The 21,770-nt window shown below is 39.4% G+C and overlaps 1 protein-coding gene across 1 annotated transcript in view; it reads left to right on the top strand.

Moving 5' to 3' along the window:
* The first annotated feature begins 1,366 nt into the window (after positions 1–1,366).
* Positions 1,367–21,770, top strand: part of ngfra (nerve growth factor receptor a (TNFR superfamily, member 16)) — a 44,931-nt gene continuing 24,527 nt past the window's right edge. Inside the window, exons 1-3 of the mRNA XM_032586704.1 lie at positions 1,367–1,781; positions 3,930–4,092; positions 14,082–14,444. Coding sequence (XP_032442595.1) covers positions 1,743–1,781; positions 3,930–4,092; positions 14,082–14,444 — 565 coding nt within the window. The 5' untranslated portion in view covers positions 1,367–1,742. The remainder of the gene's footprint in view (positions 1,782–3,929; positions 4,093–14,081; positions 14,445–21,770) is intronic.

Genomic DNA, 21,770 nt, shown 5'->3' with positions numbered 1-21,770 from the left:
CATTCTAAAAATGCAGAATGACTCAACATTAACATCCAACTCCAGCATGAATTTGGGTTTACAGAAGCTAAATTAATTATTTATCAGGAGATCCAAGCTTATAGAAATAACACTGGTTAGCTCGTTGTTAGCGATAGCATCGTTATCATAGACTAATTACTTAAAAAAGCACAACTCACTACTCACCTGGACAGAAACAAGTCGGCAGCCATTTAATGCTTCTTTTGACCCTAAATGTTTGACCCAATCTGAAACTTTTGAGAACTTTCTTCTGGCTCGTCCTATAATATGAGGCCTGCAGCACCGGACCAACCCTCTACACCCTCTCAACGCCGGGTAAATCCTCAAGATTATATGACAAGTCTTTTTTTACAGAGACAATACGGATCATATCCTAAATATACGTGTATTTTCGAGTTCGCTCGTCTGTTCCTGCCCATTTAGGGCATTAGCTACTCGCTGTGATCCATTTTGCTCTGTTTTGAACCAGAGAAATCCACTTCCTGACCCCCATCTGAATTTCGCTCGTCATCCGGGTCTGAAACCCAGAAATAGCTTTCTTCTTCCCACTCTTCCAAATAAACCAGATTTGTGAAGTTCATCACTAATAGGTGCTTTCCTCTGCCTGATTCGTGGCTCTCTGTAGCTCATACATTAGTTACCAGTTTGTGATTAATGTTCTCCTTGGCCGGCTTACTCTTGGTATTCTTTCAGTTTTTTAATAATGGATTGAACAGAGCACTGTGAGTTATTCAAAACTTGAGATGTTGTTTTATAGCATAGATCTTCCTTCAACTTCTCCACACCTTTACTCCTGGTGTTTTTAAGATCCTCTTACTGAGGCCTTCACAAAACATACTGATATTAAATTTTACTAATTAGATGACTTCTGAAGGCAAGTGGGCATACTTTCATTTGGGGGCATCAGAATACAAATGCATGCCACACTTTTCAGATTTTTATTTGTATTCCCTCACTTCACAGTTATTCACTACTTTGTGTCAGTCTGTCAATGGGAAATAAATATATATGAAAGACAAAGTCGGAAAATGGAAACCTTGAAGCCGGGCTTTCTCTCTCTGTGTGTTTTTTTTTAACTGAGGGAGCCCTGGCTCCTTGACCTTTGACCTGCTGGATCCTCTCACTAATCTGTGTGAAATTATTCCAAACAAGACGAGATCTTCACCTTTAACATGATCCACTGATGTAATATATAGATTGTCTATAATATAAGCAAATAAAAAGGGATTAACTTTGATTTAAATTATATTCCAGTCGGTGTGATCGAAGCTAGTTATAGCTACTGTTGCAATAGGGCCGAGCTAATGTGGGGGGATCAGGTTCTGCTGCAGAACCATCAGGAGGAGTGATAAACCGGAGGCTGGACGTGACTCTCTCCTCTCCTCTCCTCCGCAGTGCACTTGCAGCTGAGCAGCTCTCCGGACAGGACCGTCTCCTCCTCCCCTCCTCTCCTTTATATCACTCCTGCCTTTGGCGCTGGCCAGAGTAGCAGCGGCGCTGCTGGAAGGCTGCGGAGACTCTTCCATCCGACTCCACGCTGCGGAGGTTTTCCCGGACAGACGCGTGACGGCGCGGACTCTTAATCCCGCCGAATCCCAATCCGACAACAATCCGTGCCTCTGGAATTAAGATGAGCGCTTCTGCCGCACGGCTCTACTCCACATAGCGCCGCGTTTCCCTGCTCCAGATCTGTTTCATGTGACTCCTGCGTACGAAGAAGGATGACTGCTACCTTTCCGCTGGTGATTCTGTGCGCCCTGGTGAGTCGTCGCTTTCCCTGACTTCTGCGGGATTTAGTTATTTAGAAATGCGTGTTATTTATTTTACGCGTTTCCTGTAAAATACACGCAGCTGTAATGCGTTAATAAACTTATTACTGAAGTTTTGCGTAAAAGTTTCCCTGCTCGGGTGTTCATTGAGGGAAAATCCTGCAGGTGTCTCATGCAGGTTAATGTTCGGCACCAAGGTAATGTCACATTACACACTCCAGCCTTTCTGCTGCGTTTCATCCTGGGTAGAAAATGCAAACTGTGCTGCTGGGATTCCCAGAGAACTGGAAATTCTTTGGAGCTACTGTAATTTCAGTAGATTTTGATTTCAAATCTGTATTTTTTTTAAGTGAAATAGATTCACTCAGCAAAAGCATGGGACGTTTTTCAAGTGTTCTGCATAAAAATCCGGGTTATAATCAAGAAAGTTAACAACGAAGCATATAGGGGGCTTTCTGCCATGTTCACAGCAGCTGGTCTAATTGGGCTGCAAGGCTCAGTCATCATGCAAACAGCCCTGGATGTGAGGGGACACTGTTATGACAGCTGGTGCAATAGAGTGGCAGCAGTCGCTGCACTTTGGTAGAATTAAATTTAGAAATAAACTCACAAATTGGCCATGAAATTGACCAGAGGACAAACGAAGCACATCACAGCTGTGTTGCTTCGTGGCTTATTGGTGGCTCCAATTTTTATTTACCCAACTTGACCTAAATGTGTTTCAGCTGAGTGAAAAATCTTTTTTTGGTGGTCAGGTGGAACGCATACGCGGTAAAAACCGAGACTTGTGCAGGAGTGTTGACGGGGAATGTGTTGCTGAGGGGGAATGACGAGGAAAAGAAGAGCAGAGAAAACGGGAGAGCAGGAATGAGAGGCAGGAGGGGAGATGCTGGCTGCTTGGTACATCTGTTTCTGAATGAAAGCAGAGAGGAGGGGAGCGACCAATGAGAGTCAGGGAAAAAAAAGATGTCTCAGCATATGTGAATTAGCTGGAAATGAGGTTTTATTTATTATATAATAAAAGCCACAGGACATGAAAGTGATGCAGGATAATCAAATTTATTTTTCTTCTAAATAAACTGGTTACAAATTCTTGTCATTTAACTTCAGTTCTTGTGCCAGTGAGTTAAACTGTAAATATGTCAGGAGGGAAAATGTAGAAACAAGAGCAGACGAGGAGAAGTAAGAAGTAGAAGCAAGTCATATCAGACAAGACCAATGAGCCTGCAACAGTTTTAAAATAAACGGTGGATTAGAGAAGTTATCTGTCAGAATAAATATGCATGTTTATTTAGGCCTGTCACCATAAAAGGTTTTTAATTAAATAAATTGTTCCAGAAGTTATTGTTGCTTTGAGACCATTTATAAGTAATGTAATGGCAAAATACATGACTTATAAATTACTTTTCTTTTTTTTTTTTTTAAAAAAAAAGAAAATCTGTAAACTTTAAATTCTAATAAACATTTAACACTGGAACTGGGCGACATTTTAAATATCCAAAATAAATAAACAGAACAAGTAAAATGAATTTTGAAGTCTTTGTAAAGAAAATTGTTCTTGCACCAAACTGCAGTTTTTAGTTGAAAGAAAGAAAAGATAAATCATGCCAATGGAAATGACTGAGTTTGCTTTAATTTATCATGTGATTAATTAATTTATTGATTATTGTGACAAGTCTACGTATATTTATCTCAAGTGCTTGAGTCACATTTACGGAGAAAGATTGAGTTTAATATGTTTGTGTCAGGAAACGTTGAAGAGTGACAGAGAAGGAGCGCAGGCTTTTAATGCCCAGAAATACTGAAGCTGAAGTGTTTGCGTTAATCACAAGCAGAGAGAGGCTGCGTCTAGCTCTCACCTTTGGACGTTAAATAGGACGGGCATCTGGGTAATGTTGTGCATACATGCCTTTATGGCTCCTGCTCAGCCTGAATGCGTTTCAGGTTCATTATTAGAGCCGATGTGCCTTTAGGGGAGCTATTACGCCAGGTTACATGGCAGGTTAGTGCAAAGTCTTTCCAATGCAGGCAGGCATAATGATTTATGGCGAACCTTTACAGAACAGGTTATCCACCTGGCAGTAATCTTTTCCATCAGTTTGCCTATTTGGTGTAATACGTCTGTCTCTATTCTGCCAGGCGACGTTAGCGCTGGCGTCCAAGACGGAGCGGGCGCTGAACGTTGAGTGTGACTCTGGCCAGTTCACCACCGGCGGGGAATGCTGCATGGAGTGTCCACCTGGAGAGGGAGTGGTGAAGGAATGTGGCGCCGCTCAGACTGTCTGCGCTCAGTGTTTGGACAGTGAGTAATGATTTCTCATGGTTTGCACCTCTTTTGTACATGCATGTGCATCGAACTCATCAGGCTCAATACGCGTGACTATCGTTTTCAGGCATGTCAGCAATAAACCTTCTCACTGGCAGTTTCTGACAGATTGATTTGTAAATGCTAGGTCATCACTAGCTACTGCTTTTGTGCCAATGGGGAATCGATAATGAGGGAAACCACCTCAGAGTCCTGAACAGGGATGGTGGATAGAGACAAATCCAGCCTTCATTCTTATCGTCAAGATGATATCGGTGTTAAAAAAAACAAAAACAAACAAATGTGACTGTATGGGCGAATTTTCCTGCCATAATTCGAGAGCACACATTTTCAGTCTGAAAGCAGGATTTCATGTCTTTCTTCTCAAAACTTGTGATGCTCGCACTCCAAACTTCTGCTCTCTTTCAAATATTCACTCTGCTTTCTCAAGCCTTTCTCCTCGCGCTCAAAACTTGTCTCTGCTCAGATAGGATCTCCGATTGTCTTTGCTCGCTTGGAACAAAAATGCACCGTTGCCTGGCAACCTCTCAGCCAATAGAAAGAAAGTGTTGTACTGGGTGCATTTGTTTCCTTCTAGTCGGTGTCCCTGCATGGCTACCATCGACTGTAACAAAAAAGTACCAGTTGCTACAATCTATAGCAGCCACACTGGCACACCCACTAGAAGGAAACAAACGCACCCAGTACAACACTTGCATTCTATTGGCTGAGAGGTTGCCAGGCGACAGTACTTTTCTGTTCCAAGCAGGGCAGAAAATGTTTTGCAAGCGAGCAGAGAGGTTTGCAAATGGAGATTTGATCCGAGCAGAGACCAATTTTGATACAAGAAATAACAGGGAATACTTGAAAGAGAGCAGAAGTTTTGAGTACAAGCATCACAAGTTTTGAGAAAAAAATACATGAAGTCCTGCTTTCAAACTGAAAATTAAAAGCACAAGAATTCAAAGTTTTGAGAACAAAAGACCCAAAATCCTGCTTTCAGACTGAAAATGTGTGCGCTCAAATTATGGCAGAAAAATTCCCCCATATAGCTTCAACAAAAACACTTGCAGAAGTATTCATACACCTTGAACTTGTACTTTTTTCCAATGTCAATGACAGTCAATGCTTTCTAGGACTTCCTCTTGTTGCAATTAGTAATCTGGATTATTTTACCAGTTCTTTGCAAAAAGCTCAGGTTTTTTCAGATTGGAGAGTACGAGTAATCTTCGGTTCTTAAGTCTTCCCACAGATTTTCAATTGGAATTGAATTATTTTAACTCAAGTATGCCATTCCACTGTCCAGGACAGATTTCTCCTAAACCTCAAAACTATGCAGATAATCCAGATAAAGATTTCTTTAAATGCATCATAACTAACAAAATTTTCATGAGTCTATAAGTCAATCAACATACAATATGTTTGGCACATAACAGAATTTAGCAGAAACCTGATAAATTTGTGCAGAAACAGGAATATTCTTTCTATCCCTCAATTAGCTGTTGAACTTGAAACTAGTACCTCACTAATTGAACAATAACAATCCTTTTATGGTTTATATTGGATATATTTTAATATGAGACTAGAACAACATTCAACTTATATTTAAGGACTATAATCTGATAAAAATAATTATCCTTCCTGCTAGATGATGTGTGTTTTCTGCTGCTGAGTAAGAATCAGTTTGCATTGAGCTGCGAGTAAAGATCGCTTAATTAAAGAGTAAATATTTGTACAGTAGAGCACCTGTGCAGAATAAAAGAGTTAAAGGAAATCAGCTTTAAATATTTGTAGAGTTAAATAATCTTTCTTGAAAATCGAGTCCAAATTTTTGTCAAAGCCAAAGTAAATTGCTACAGCCCAATTTTTCCATCTGGATATAAGGTAAGACTTCTGTGTTTTCTTAAGATAAAACGCTTGTATTGTTTTAAGTGGCTCCAAATGTGCCTACAGCTCGACTTAAGCTGCAAACCATTAGCACTTACTCTTTGGTCCAAAGCCGGAAAAACATTCAGCTTCAAACAGGGGGGAAACAAAAATGCAAATAAATGTTTTCCTCTGCGTTCAGGAGTCTCTGTGTTGCATCCTAGCAGCTACTTTTCCCCTTTGTGATGTTTGTGTTTAATTTTCTAAGCATGCATTAAAGTTTAGGTCACTGATTTCAGACATAAATAAATACAGTTTTACATCCTGTGTGAAACGAAACAAGTTTTTAGGATCGAACACTGACTCAGTAATGTCAGCACTGTTTAATTATTAGTCAAGCATTTCTTTCTTCCCTTTAAAAAGTTATTTTTTTTCTAAATAAGCCTCTATTTTATACATTTTTTCTCATTTCCCACACTTACAGAAAAAGGTTCGGGAGAGTTTTTTTTTTTTCTTTGTCAGGATCTAAAGTGTGACAGGGTAAAAACTAAAAATGACACAAATGCTGTGAGCCAATTTCACACAAAACAACCCCATCAAAGTCAGAGTTAGAAAAGGTGCAGGCATGAAATCCAAGCAGGAGCAGAAACGCTTCGAATTAAAGCTCTGTTCCAACGCTTTTGCATCAAAAATGTCAGAAAGGTCTCTAAAAGCGAACAAAAATAACTGATCGACATCATCAGATAATGCATGCAAAAATATGTTTGATTAACACCTTTGCTCAGATGTCACTAGAAGTTTATTTTATTGTCGCATAATAATTGTAAGCATTTGTTTTTCCTGCACTGTCTGCCCTGGATTTAAATGTTTTGCACCAAATCCCACAAACCGTTGTCACGTCTCCTTTCTCTTTTTGCTTTACTCCACCATGCAGTCCCCTCCCCTCCTTGCAGTAACTATGAGTCATCCTCTGTATTAGCGGATGAAATGGTATTAGAAAAGCCAGGCACCAAAGGGCACGATCTGCTCATTTATCATGCATACTGTTACATCAGTCTATCTTCACCCATTTGATCCAGTTAATTAGGCCATATTGAAAAGCCTATTGTGCCTCTGATAGTGAACAATTAGTCCGCTCCGCTGTACAGGAATGGTAGTCACAGCTGATAAACACTCAACAATTAAGCCAGAATACCCGAGAGGTTGCACCCAATTTCCGGTGTGAGTGTGTTTTTGTTTTTTTTGTTTCAGTTAAAGCAGATATAATCTCGGTGTGTGTGTGTGGCTTACAGGAGCACGCACAATAAATAATACAGCTGAGCTGGGTTTATATTGAGGTTAAAAGCTAACCTACTATAAAAAAAACAAACCATAAATATATTTTCTGAAGTGGTGAGGTGAATAATTAATGAGTAAAATTTGACAAATCCATTTCCTGCTTCATGGTAAGCATGAACATATCTGTATTTACCATGAGACCCCTTCAATGTCCTACTTCCTGTTGGTTATACCCCCTCCCCACCCAACTGTAGTCTTCCTGGCCCGGGATGTGCATCTGTAGCCCTGAAATATTTATTAGTCTCCTCCACTTCTCTCTGTGGTCGAGGGAAACAGGACGAGGGAACCTGCCTCACTTAGTGAAGCATTCAGAGGGGTTTGAAGTGAAAACGGGCTGAATGACCGAGAAAAAAGCATGACGAGACTGTGAATCTCCGGGGATTTCAGGAGGAAGGAAAGTGGAATCACAGGCATGTCTGGTTGAGGTCTGGAGCCGAGCATCAGGAACCGCTCCAAACTGTGGCTGGAGATGAATGAAGTGAGGATAAGCAGAGATTTTACTTCAAAGCAGAGAGAAAACGATTAAAACGGGATGCAGGGGTCTAACACACAACAATGCGCAAAATTCAATCAATTCAAAATACTTAAAAAAAAAAAAGGTAAGCAAGGTTTCCCCCATTCTATTATAAGCCTGGCGGGCCACCAGGCTTTGCTTGTGCCCCCACCAGGCAAAGCACTGCTTATTTATTTAAGTCTTTTTAAAATGTTTGCATTTTTTAAGACTTTATTGTTGGTGTTCAGGAATTACTCTTCCAACCTTTCAATAATACATAATTATCAAGTGATATTTTAAAATTTCCTGTCAAATGTAAAAAAATGTAACTCAAAAACACGACGGGCGGCTGGCTGAATGACTGCTGAGGACCAGGTTCAGCAAGTTTTCTGGGGGAAACCTTGGGTAAGGCAACAAAACCAAAAGAAACACAAAAAGGTAAAAGTATAAAACTACATATTGGTAGTCCGTAATTTATGAACTAGTAGGGGTTTCTCTGGATTCTTATTCTGATAAAACTAAATGTTGATTCCAGTTGTTCTGGGTTGAGTTCTAGATTTGTGCAAAGCTAAATGTTGGTTCTACATGTTTGATTCTTGTTCAGGGTTGTTAAGTAGATGGTACTTTCTAAGTTTATTCTAGCTTTGTAAACTAATAGGAGTTTTGCTCTGATATTAAAAGTATAAAGCTAAATGTTGGTCTAAATTAATAAGTACTCCACGGTTTATAAAAGTAGTTAAAATAACTCAAACTAAGTTTCGTCAAGGAGTTTCTGTAGCTGATGATCTCCTGTAGCAGCCTGTGTTACAGACCGAAGGCACTCTGGTTGTTCAAAGTTATCTGTTATGGTCTTTATTTAATAAAATACAACTTAATTTTAAATATTAGAAACTCCTCACTCATACTGAAAACACTGAGTCTGTTCACTCAGTAACACCGTTCCCACTGAAGAGTTTTGTTCCTGCAACATGATTTGTTTCATTTATATTATAGATTGGATTTTGAATTTATTTCTCAGAGTTTAGAGATCAGATTTGATCAATACAAAATGTGACTGGTTCATTAATGCTTTAATACAACATGGAAAACCATATTTCCAACTGACTTTAGCAGTGTTTTCACACCTGATAGTCCAATATACTTATTCAGTTGGGGACCAAAATTGCAACATTTGTTACATTTTCAGCTACACTAAGTCAAACGAATCAAACTCTTTGAGAAACCTGTTCCCCTCCTCGCCTGTGGGGGCGCTGCACCAAGAACTACTGAACGAAAAGACACAAAAACCTCAGAAGAAAACAAACACAACTTCCTTCTTCGCAAACAAAAATGGAGTGGCGTAGGATTTCTTTTTTTGTCTGGCAAAAAACTACAAGCTATTTCTTTCACAACCACTTGGTTGTATTTACCCAGAATGCCCTGCGCTATGGTCCACTTCCTCCTTTTTAGGTCCACTTGGCGTTCATATGCATATGAACGCACCAGAGTTCACTTCTACCAAGCTGAAACCTGGATTTTTAGTGGGACCAGAGTTTGCTTTTTGGTCCGGACCTTCTCAAATACGCCAAACTTTCTACAAAAAACTAAAGTTCAATCAAAGTTTGAATTTAGTCTGAGAAAGAGCCCCAAACATAAATCTTTAAGCCAAACCTTCACTTCTACATCTTATGATTTGTTCTCCACTTGAAGTAATGATAGATGGCACTTAACTACACAGACTTTACTTTTTAGATTCTTATTTAACCATAAATGTTTACTATCCAACACCAACCTTCCCTCTTCCCTTTTCATAAATTTGGGAACATTTAAAGACACCTGTTTCAAATCTGGAGAAGGTCAACCAAAGAAGTGGGACGTTGATTAAACACAGTAAAGTTTAAAACAAAACAAAAAAAACCCAATTCAACTGTCAAACATCTTTGCAAATGTTGATAATTTATCCTCCCTAAGCAAAAGGTCACCAGTTTATGTGGGACATTTTGTGGAGGGGCAGAAATTTCCAGCGTCACTAAAAGCTTCCACTCAAAAGGGCTGATTGTGAAGATCAGTGAGCAGTTTCAAGGACATCCGCTGCTACATTATTAATGACACTAATGGGACCAAAGAAACACGAGGGGGGCTGAAGTGGCACATTCAAAGTGCAACAAGCCCCCCACTCACATCTCACTGTCCCATCAACCAGCTTGGTGGCTAAATATGAAAACTCTAAATACTCGTTTCATGGCTCAGCTGGGGACAATTAGAAAGAATCTCATATTTTATTTAAGAAGACACTCCCCGTCTGAGTCTTGATGGCATTTAACTTTCTTCTTTTAGCTCTGGATAAAAGTGCTGACGCATAAATTGGGTCCGCACACCTCGTCTGTGGCTGCATATGGTCACGTTTATAAATGTTTACACGCAGGCACTGTGAAGAGAGCTAAAATGAGCGAGGAAGCAGCCTGCATGCTGGGGGATAATTGATATGAATGAGAAAAGGAGCTTTACTGGTTCAGCTTGACTGCAAAGGAAACAAAAGCTTTCAAGCTCAACTAATTCAAATAATTGTTTACCTTGGAGTTCTGTTGTTTATCTGGAACTCGGTCACTGTCGCTCTCCTCATGCTAACAGGAGCGAGAGGAAACGCCAGATACTAAAAACTTGTCATTTTACTGTATAACTTTTAAAGATATGGGGCTGCCGTCAATCATAACGACTGTCAGCCCTCGGCGTAAACGCGGATTTATTTGCAGCTCACACTTTATACAAGGTAAGAAGACTAACATTAATATACTCTATAAGTACATATGATTAGAAAGATATCAAATATTGCATTATGGCAAATGCCATAATGTCTAACGGTTGGTAACCATGGAGACAATGCCACACCGTCATGTAGCCTAGCATGTATGGAAGAAAAAGCTGGTTAGCGTCTCGTCTTCTGTACGTTCTTAATGCCGCTCCGGTTTAAGGGGAAACGCTGTTCATGACATAGTGATATAAATCATGTGATGTGAATTCAGGCAAAGTCGGTAATTTGATCAACAGGTGTGGGTCGGTTTCTAAGTTAGCCGTTTCCAATTTTTAAAAATACGGCCGTCTATGAGCCTTAATCAGGTGTGTTACGTTAACAGACAAATTAGCTCGACTCGAACAAATTAACTGGCTGAATAAACTGGCAAAAACAACGTTAGAAAACAATTTCAGTTGCTCCGTCCCTCATTTCTGACCTCCATCATGGCGCCTCGAATGATTAAGTGACGTAGTTGCAAAGGGTCGATATTTGACGGTACATTGGGAGCAGCACTCACAGGAGCCTCCAGTTAATCTATTTTACTTGACCCTTCCTCCTGCAGCCGTCAGCACTTTGATTACTAAATTATGTTTTTTAGATTAGGTTTAGACTTTGAGCTCCGGACCACCCTCGGAGACCGTTTCCGATTATGTCGCCGTCTAGCTGCCTGAGATTCATTCGAGCAAATCTGCTGGTTGCTTGCACGTCGTCCCCTCTCCTCCATACCTGCCTCCCTATCGTTACCCCCATCTGCTCCTCTCTGTCTGCCTGTATAATGTGACGGGGCCCGGCTGTACCGCTGTTTACAAGGTGTTTAAAACTTCAGCCGCTGCCAACGCTGACTTGCCAGGGAGGTTTAGAAGGAAAAAGAGGAGTGCTGGGACATTGCTGCAGGGGTTTTCACACTGACAATACGCCGTTGCTCAACACGACAAACCCTTAAGCAGTTCTCATGAAAAAAAAGGAAAGCAGCACACTCTGGAACATATGGAGAGGCAGATAAGAGTTGTGCAAACGTCCCACACGTCAACGCATGTGGTTTCATTTGCGGTTCAGTAAATCTTGATGATTTATGTCATTGCAACCCAAACAATACGATTCCAACCAGAGTAAACGTAGCAGAGCCCTTGTTTTGTAACTTTGAAAATCAAACCCTGGTGTTAATTAAGTAGTTTAAGAAGCAGCTTTTACATTCATTCCTGTTTCATGGTGTCATGCTGTGAAACTTTCATGAAGTACGGATCGTCTTAGGGATCAAAGTGTGCTCCTTTCTGAACCGCAGCTTTCACAAGGTGACCGCTCTCGTGTTTGGCACGTCACAGAAAAGCAAAACGCAAAGTGGAGCTGCTCGTGTAATGAATCTGAGCTGCAGGTTTTTCTTTTTTTTTTAAATCTCCCTCCCATCAGCCTCTCAGCTCGCCTCGCATCTTTTTCAACCACTAAGCCATGCTCGTATGGCACATAAACACTTTCTCTCTCTCGCTGTATGCATAATTCAGCAGGCATCCAATTATATCTGAAAATAATTCTATATGAACATGTAATAACAGAACATGCAGTGCCCTGAGGAAGTCTTCAGCGTCAGACCAAGCTAACTTCAGGTCATCACTTCCTCAGTGATGAACTCTCCTGAATCCTCCTGTTGCCAAATGTTCCTGGAGAGCAAATCTGAAGTGTGTGAAGTAATTGAAAAGCAGCGGGCAATTAGTCGCAACAGCTCTTACCCCTTTTTATTCAGCGTGCCTCTTCACATCTCAGCTGTTTTCTAGAGTCGTTATTGCTCACAGTCCTTCCAAAAACCGATGGAAGATGAAGACGTTGTGGACACATTGTCAACTTTTTATTTTAGTTATAAACGTTGCCAGGAAGGCAGCAGGGTGGCACAGCATTGGAAACTGACATAACAACATGCAGTGCTACTTTACATGCTATTTGCTAGCAGGAATACTGATTGGCTGTAAATAACGGAGACTTCCTGGCTGATTTCCGCTACACAACTAAGTTATATAAATCACAAAACAGTCAGAAGCAGCTTTTTCAATACAATCCTGTAGTTGAGATGTAAATAAAATATTTTTAGTCTCTCAACAGGCTAGTCATTATCTGGAATCTTAACCAGAAGTAGAAATATATTTGTTTTTACGATTGTTTGGATCCCCATTAGCCGTTGCCGTGACAATGGCTACACTTTCTGGCATCCACATCATAAAATCCCCAAATTATAATTAAAACAGCCACTTAATATAACAGTAATAACATGGCATATTGATTCATAAATGTAACATTTATAATTCTTAATAAAAATTGTACCATTATAATTCATATTATTCCGCAATATTATGACAAATTTAATCTTATGTGACATTTCTAACACTTTGCATTGTTATTGTGGAGAACAGAAACAAAACTAACACAGGTGCCTAAAACTAAACCTTCGCATGTTCTTGTTTAAGCCAGAGCAACACAGCTGACTTTCACAGGAAGTTAGAAAAGTTGCATGTAAGTTTATAAACGATAAAACGACAAACGATAATCTCTCACTTTGTTGAGCAGTTTTTACAACTGGAATAGTTGATGATGTTTATTAGGAATGTGTCATATGTCGACAGTGTGTGTTCAAAGTGAATACATTAATGCCTTGGAAAACTTTTAACGTTAAATATTGAAGCAAAATAATCTGGAAAATGGTTAAAGATATTTAGCTATTACGAATAAGAATTGTTGAAAGTTGTGATTACTTCCTAATATATACTGAACCCATTCATTTGAATTATTCTATCACAATTTGTGCTTTTAAAAACAACTTTTTAGTGCAAATTACTTCTGCTACATTACATTTTTCTTACCACAGACTGAGCTGCATTCCCATTGTCTCATTTCTAATTCCAGAATTCAATAAAACGTTTCTTTACTTCGGTATATTTGGGTAGTTTTCACTGAAATATTCCTTGTAGTCCACTCTACGGTAACTCATGATCAGAACTGATCAAACAGGGTTATAAGACTGAAGCACTTCCTAAGCAGTTATGATACTCATGTTTTCAAGCTTTACAAGTCATTCAAGTGAGCAGTTCAGGATCTCTGACTCATGATTCTTTTGAGCCAGATCTGATCCAAATCTGCAGAATAGCAAAATAAGTAAGATTTGCAGCAAGAGGGCGTAACTTTCTTTAAAATTGACCAATGTTTAATTCTAGGTTAAGTCTGAGTATTTGCACAGGCTGGATTTTACTTGTTGTGTTTGACTGAGGCTGTAGACATTTACTCAGCGCAGCACAAACACATGCAGATCGATATCATAATTAGGAACCTGAGGCTTTTGACTCGCTAGCCGACAAGAGCACCTTTCTTGTCCTGCAGCACAAATCACTGAGAGCCCTGTGGATCAATGTGTCCTTCCTGCTAATGAATGTGCAGTAAACATGATTAATGCCATTGGATTCACTGTTTATCTCTGTTTTATCTTCTCATATTCCATCGGCTCTTCTTACTTTTCCTCTGGTTTCTGACCTGCAGGTGAGACCTACTCAGAGAACTACAGCCACACGGAGAACTGCAAACCGTGCACTCAGTGTACCGGCCTGATGCGGATGGAGACTCCCTGCACCGACTCCAACGACGCCAAATGCGTCTGCAAGTACAACTTCTACTTCAACAGCGTCTCTGGACGATGCGAGCCGTGCACTGTGTGCCCGCTGGGACAGGGTGTTTACTCGCACTGCGACGCTTACCACGATACCATATGTGAGGAGTGTGTGGACGAGACGTTTTCTGACCGGGAGAGCTACCTGGAACCCTGTTTACCCTGCACCATCTGCGAGGAAGACATCGAGACTCAGCTGGCTGAGTGCACGCCCACCAGTGACTCCGTCTGCCACAGTAAGCCTGCTGCTTGAATTTCTGACTCCAAGCTACTCTCATACCAATATTGACAAATCCTTCATGCATGTGTGACATGCAGTTGCATCAGTTTTTGAGTTTGTGAGCTTTAGAAGTGACTTAATTCTAAATTTCTGAGGGCAGAGAGATGTTATGGCTGTTCAAAAGACTGGCCTAGTTTTTGAATTAGTCATTTTTAGGAAAGGACCCTTAAAAAGTAATCGGTAGCTGTTTTTCCACTACAAATGTGTGCAGAACTTTGTCGATATTCCACTAATGTTGAAAAAACACAATTTCATAATTGAGATGTTTCCATTAAGTAGGAAACACAAATTAAAATCACACTTGAATAAGTTTTTTCACGCGATAAGTCATTAAAAAATGCGCCGCTCTGTCATCTTCCAACTACTTCCTGTCGTCTTCTTCGTCTTTTCCGGCAGTAGTAATGTCCAGCTGTTGATCCTGACTTGTGTGATACAAAAAAGTGTTTCCATTACAGTTTTGCAAAGTACACAAATTTTGATACAGCCAAAACAAACTCAACACCTCATCAAAATGTTTTGTGTTTTCATTTAGCAATTTTATTTTCATAATCCCCATTTATGCAATTTTAAGACAAATAGAAACCGATCTGCTGCCCGGAACGACGGGGAATAAACGGATATTTGTGTCAGAGTTAGCATTTTGAAGTGACTTTTTGACCTGGATCCAGTTTGTTGTTTTTGCCATCAGCGATGTGCTTCCAGAAGCTGCTGAGTTGTTTTGGCTCAGCCTCTCACTGAAAATTAATGAAGGTCTGAGAATGCATCTGATTTGGTCTAAAAGACGAGATAAAATCCCAAATAATGACGCAACCCAAAACACAGACAGAACAGTTTGCACTCTGTACTTACATTAGTTTCCCGGGGATGCATTCAGGTCTTTTTCTCATTTCAGTTAAAGAAATCTTCTCTATTCCAACTGTTGAATATTATTTGGTTTGTATAAGGCCTGACCTGAGCAGGTGGTTGGTCTTTTAACACTTACTAGGCATGACAGCAGCTCCACCCAAACACACGAGACGTTTCCAGCCCACAAAGTGCCGTAAGTTATTTCAGATCGGCGTTGGAAGCCTCATATAATTCTCAATCACACTTGAACAAAACCAGCAGGAGCGACCTGCACGTGCGTCTGCGTGAACATGCGCGGTGAAAGGTCGGGCTTGGTCAGCTGGAAGTTGAAAGTTTTAGCATTAAAAGGTCAAAGATTGCAGCAGTGTCAACAGAGAGACGATCAATAACCCGCACAGCCACAAAAAACAGTGCCAAGCTTTTTGTCCAGAGGTAAAGGTGGCTTGAAAACCCAGGAAGCTGTAAATTCACACGGGTCAGGCGAGGTGGGGAACTGACTTCAGCGTTGCCTTGGGTGGCGGTGCTGACTTCTTGGAAGAAAAAACTGTAAAACAATAACTCCCTCTTGCTGAAAGTTTCATAGATTGTACGCTTCATATGCTTGCTTTCAGTTCTGAGAAAGTTAGAAAGCTAGAAGATCTTTTAACACTTCATTGTTAACCTGCAAAAGTTCAAACTGCAAAAACACAAAATGCAGTTTCATCTAGTTTCTAGTCCAAATATCTCGGTTCACTTGAAATAAGACAAAACTAACTTAGAAACAACTTTCCAGCAAGATATAGAAGCTTACTATTGCTAAAAAAGTAATAGTTTGGATTATTTCACTTATAACAATGGAAAAATGTGTTTTTATAAGTAGAACTAGTACTTCTTCCATCAATATTAAGGAATTAAGCTCCTGTTTCTTGCTGAAACTTTACTTGTAAGTTAGTGTCTTATTTCAAGTTTACTAAAATAATTGCATTAGAAACGAGACAAAAATACTTTGTGTTTTTGCAGCGCACATAAATGGTTTAAATTCTTTCTTCAATCAACTGTAATCACACTGAATGCGTAGAAACGGAGGACTGAATGATAAGATCTGGACGTGTTGATATTGTGGAGGAAGAGCAAATAAATTTTCATCCAGTCTGCACCAATATTTACCTTTATGCAAACTCTAATTCACTCTCTGCTGCATTTTATGTTGCATGCCACCAGTTTCCATAAATACAGCCAAACCCCGGCTTACAAAACATCGATGTACATGAACTACAATGCAGCCTCTTGCTGCCCATTTGTTGCCCACCCAGGCTGCTCGACTTTGACCCGCCTGATGGCACGATAGCAGCCATAATGGTAGATGCTAGAGATGGCATCATAAGTGACCTTATGAAAGGAAAGTCCTGTTAAACAGCGAGTTCGTTCCTGTGGGGATAATGGCTGCAGACACACATGCTGTGATGGTGTTACCAAACCTTCATGGTGGTCCTTGATAAAGATTTTTTTCCTGCAGCAAACATAAAAATAAGTTGCCCATCTGGGACTCACTTCCTGTTTCTGAATTCATTGAAACACACGAGAAGTACTTTTAATTTCGTGTCGGAGTCTTTCTTGAACTTTGCACACGCTGTAGTGAAGATGCGAATCCCCGCTTCATATCCAGCTGTCAGCAAGTGTCAGTTACACAAAGCAGCGACAGAGATGGAGAAAGACAAAGGGGCAGCGATGAAAACAGACGGAGAGCTGCAGCATGTGCTGTGCTGGTGTTCTACGGTGAACGGGGTCGATATGAGTCCTGGGATTTCTTCTGCTCACGCTCAGGTTTCGCTGAGTGACCTCTGAGAGCGCACAAACACACACACGACTTTAGGACACACACACGCGCTCTCTCTTGTACAAGGTTTAGACTCTTTATGAGCGTTCGGAATCAATAGGGCTGGTAGAGATATGGACTTATAATTTTATCGCGATATTTTGTGGTGCTATTGTGATAACGATAAAGGTTATGATTAAAAAAAGATTTATTACTTAATTTTTAGGTAATAAATAGTTTAGCAGGATGGTGACTGCATGGCACAGCATTTAACAAACAAATAAGCTTCTTCAGAACAAAAACAAAAATTATGTATATCACTAAGCAGCACACAGTAACTGCATTTAATCATATTTTTTTATTTAATTCGTGGAACTAAAAGTGGAGAAAATACTAAAATAACATTTTTAATCAAACTGTTTTGTTACAAAATCTTACCCAGTATTTTTGTCTCGTTTCTTTTAATTTTGTCTAATTTCAAGTGTACTAACTTAAAAGTAATTTTTCAGCAAGATATAGGAGCTTAATTTAAGTAATTTCTTATTGACTTATTTTGTTTGTATTTCCCTTTAATTCATGTAAAGCACTTTGAATTGCCTTGTTGCTGAAAATGTGCTATATAAATAAACACTGTTAGACCTTTTATTGTAATTTTACAGTAACTTACTGGCAACAGTGTTGCCAGCAAGTTACTGTAATTACCATTCTACAGTACCCTTACTGGCAACAGTGTTGCCAGTAAGTTACTGGCAATTACCATTCTACAGTACCTTTACTGTTATGATATTTCACAGTTAATTTTTACTGTGAGTGTGCTTTACAGTTATAACTGCATTACTGTAAATGTAGTTTCTAGTATAATACAGTAATTGTATTTTATAGTAAAGCTGGTCTACTGTAAACTTGTTTCACAACATAATGTCAGAGTTTTACTGTAAATTAAAGTTTACATTTCTTTAAGATAAGAATATTTTACCATAAACCGAAAAATTTCATAAAAGAAATTTTAGTCCAAGTACTGTGAATAACAACAGGTATTTATTTTCAGCAGATTTGTAGAAATAAAATCCATTTACATATTCGCAATGTCATAAAAAACAATGTCACAATACAATATAATGTGCTGTAAAACAACAAAACCATAGAACACATTTCCTACATCAGAAGAACTTTTATTCCATTCGTCAAACAAAATCAGTGGGATCCATCTTGTGGAAGCTGAACTGTAAAGAATAAGACAGACAATGTGGGAGGTCATGAGATGGTCAGGAAGTTATCTACATTTTCAAATCGACAGGAAGTTGACAAATTAAGCTGAAGTGACAATGTTCACATGCATAAAATCTTTGTCATAAAGCAGCATTAAGTTGATAATTTGTTTTAAAAAAATCAATTGGACTGAAGTGATAATAGAAGCTGCATAAAGAATGAGCAGGACTGGCTTCACTTCAGGTTTTTGGATTGTTTATGGCAAAAGCAGTCAGTCAGTCAGTCTTCAGTAATTCAAAAGATTACGTAGTACAAATGTCCCCAAGGGGACGATGAAGTACAACAATCTTTTTAGTCATTTTGTTGGTGCTGACAGATTACTGCAAAAGTGTGCCTAATAAACTGAAAACTGCATAGTATAAAAATACACCACACTTAAACGACTACACACTTATACATTTCTGTGATTTATTAAGAGATGCAGCGACATCCACTTTTTACCACGGACACAGAAAAGATGCAGGCTACTCTAAAGGGCTATTGTGTAGGAATCACATGGCATTTATAAATAATCATTAAAATCAGATTAAAAAGGCTAAAGTAAAGTCAGAGCATGCAAGATAGGAGGAAAAGACAACAAAATAATAAACATTTACATTTGGTAAAATACTTACCAAGTTGGAAGTCCTCCATTCAAATTCAGCAAGTTGTTGGAAGAAGGTGGTGATCTGGGAGTTGACACTGACTACTTTCCTCTTGACAAGACTTCCCGTCTTGCGGCTTGTACCGACTTTGGCTGTGCATTTGGTACCAACATCTGGATTGATCCTCACAAAGAATCTTTTAACAGAAATAAAATATATTAATTGTATTTTTTAATGAAGACGTACAATACAGCAATCAGCTATGGTTCTTCATCATCAGTCAAACTGTCATTAAATTTAATTCATAAATGGCTTGGTGTAGAGTACTTGCCATTGTATCATCTCCAGCGTGGTGGATGCTGACTCCTGATACTCCAGATTGAAGACAGAATATGACCCAAGAAAGACAGCAAGGACGCTGGCAAAGTCATGTAGTTGCTCAGGCTCGAAAAATACCTTCTCCTCCATACTGACCATCCACCGGGTTGCAGACATCAAGCTATTTCCTAAAATAGACAAACCCTTGTCAGGCTAACGCTAGTGAGTAAAAGTACAGACTACCATAACAATTACATACATTGCTACAAAAAAATTATAGTGATAGAAAATATTCCTCTTACCAAGCATGATTACCCTTGGTGTAGTGGGTAAGGTCATTTCCATTTCAACAGACATCTTGGTGGAAGATACCTTTAAAACATAAAAGGAACACTCTCTTAAATATGAATTACTGGTAGTAATTTATATTTAAAGGGCCAGTTCACCCAGATTACAACAGGTTTTTGAGAACCTCATCCCGGAGACTAGACTAGATTTTACCCCTACATCCTGCTACCACTCTGAAACAGTGGATGTGAATGACAGTTTGTGGGGCTAAATGCATTTTTTAAAGCATTACATTCCACAAGTGTTCAGTCTGACTTCTGCAATGGCGGTGACTCCTGTGCATGTGGGACCTGAATGCAGAAAATGTTCTGAAGGAAGCAGGACATTGCTCTATTCCACATGCAAACCGATAATTAGCTGTGTGTTGATGTTTCTTCACATGACTACAAAATTCTGTAAATTCTGAAGTACAAATGCTGCAGAATTTACACCTGTACATAGTTGCACCTGTTAGTACTGACTTAACTTTAAATTTGCAGGAGCATGGTTTAAACATGTGAACAGTCCTTATGTGTAACCAGGGTTGGAAATTAACTTTTTTGTCCACCTGCCACTGTGGCTGAACCAACTCAAAAAATAACAGAAACTACTTTAATGTTTTTCACCTTTGTCCTCATTTACAGACTCTTATACACTATGTTGGAGATGTAATGGTACTTTAGCAGGCTAACCAGCTGTAGCAAGCTCAAAGTTATAAATTAGGTTATCTGCTCCTCTACATTTCCAGACTATTTTGTGGCTTCAAATATGTTTGAAGAGCTGTCTTTTTACCTGTTGTCTTGTCCTTTGAAGAGATGAAGCCATGTTAGCAGTCAGCAGGACAGAACTGCACAGCCACTTGGAGGGAAAAAGCTTGGGAGTTAAAACAAAAAGTCATCTGAAGAAAAGGAAAAAAAAGAACAATGTTAGAAATTCATCCTTGCTGACCTACGTAGCTAATCTGCACTTTTAACATTTGCAAGATCATGGTTTAAACAAATGAACAGTCATTAGATGTAAAATAAAGAAAAGGGGGGGAGGATCAATTATCAGTTAAGGTTATATTGTTCGACAAAGGATGTAACAACAATGCTAACAGACACTCAGCACTGAGCTCATCTCAACCCAAAGCCGCCCGAGGAAGATTAAGCGGCAAAAGTCAAGCTAAAACCTTTAACGGTAAAATTAGCACCTTAGCTAACGTTAATTCCGAACCAGCTCAAAAAATAACACCATCATATTTTCCTATATTTCACCTCATTTACAGACACGTAACTTATAACGTTGCAATATGCCAGTTATATAAAACACCAGAGTTAGTAAAGGTAACGTTATTTTACCAGGCTAACCAGCACAAACGAGCTCATGCTGTAATGCTAAGTTATAGCATGATGCTATAAGCTACGTTAACTCCATCTAAAATGTACATTTCCAGACTAGGTTTTGGCTTCAAACAGTTTTCTAAGAAGTGGTTTTTTACCTGTCTTGAAGAGCTGAAGCAGTGGGAGCCCACAGCACGGAGACAGAGCTGCACTTGGAGAGAAAAAGCTTCGGAGTTTAAAACAAACGTCATCAGAAAACAGTTGGAAGCGAAGCCACGCTTGATGACGTAGCTAGATAAACTGCATATTAATGTTAGCTATAAACTGCATATTAATGTTAGCTAGGATGTGAAAAAAACAAAAGTACATGCTCTCTTTCTGCCTTAAAAATATGTTAACCACTAAAGGAGTAAAAATACAGAAACAGGGAACCACGATGAAGCAGCTATGATGACCGTTGGAAATCAAATATAATTCTTACTGTATATTATAAGTACAGCACCACTACTGTAATGTGTAAACAGTAAATTACTGCAACTTCAAAACATACAGTAAATTACTGTAATACTATGTACTATACCCATAATGCAATGCAAACTACAGTAACTACTTGTAAAGATGTCTTATGGTAGGGTGACCAAACGTCCGTATTTCCCGGGACATGTCCGTATTTCACGTCCTGTCCCGGGCGTCCCGGGTTTTTTTTAGAAAGTGAGGAAATGTCCTGTTTTTTAAATTACCTTCATTGGACCATTATATTTACAGGCACTAGGACACTGCGCACGGCCCTGCGTGTGACGTAATCCCTGAGCCGCGTCAGT

Source organism: Xiphophorus hellerii, chromosome 16 (genome assembly GCF_003331165.1).
Source record: "Xiphophorus hellerii strain 12219 chromosome 16, Xiphophorus_hellerii-4.1, whole genome shotgun sequence".
In the NCBI taxonomy this organism is placed as follows: domain Eukaryota; kingdom Metazoa; phylum Chordata; class Actinopteri; order Cyprinodontiformes; family Poeciliidae; genus Xiphophorus; species Xiphophorus hellerii.
This window is presented reverse-complemented; position numbering and strand designations above follow the sequence as displayed.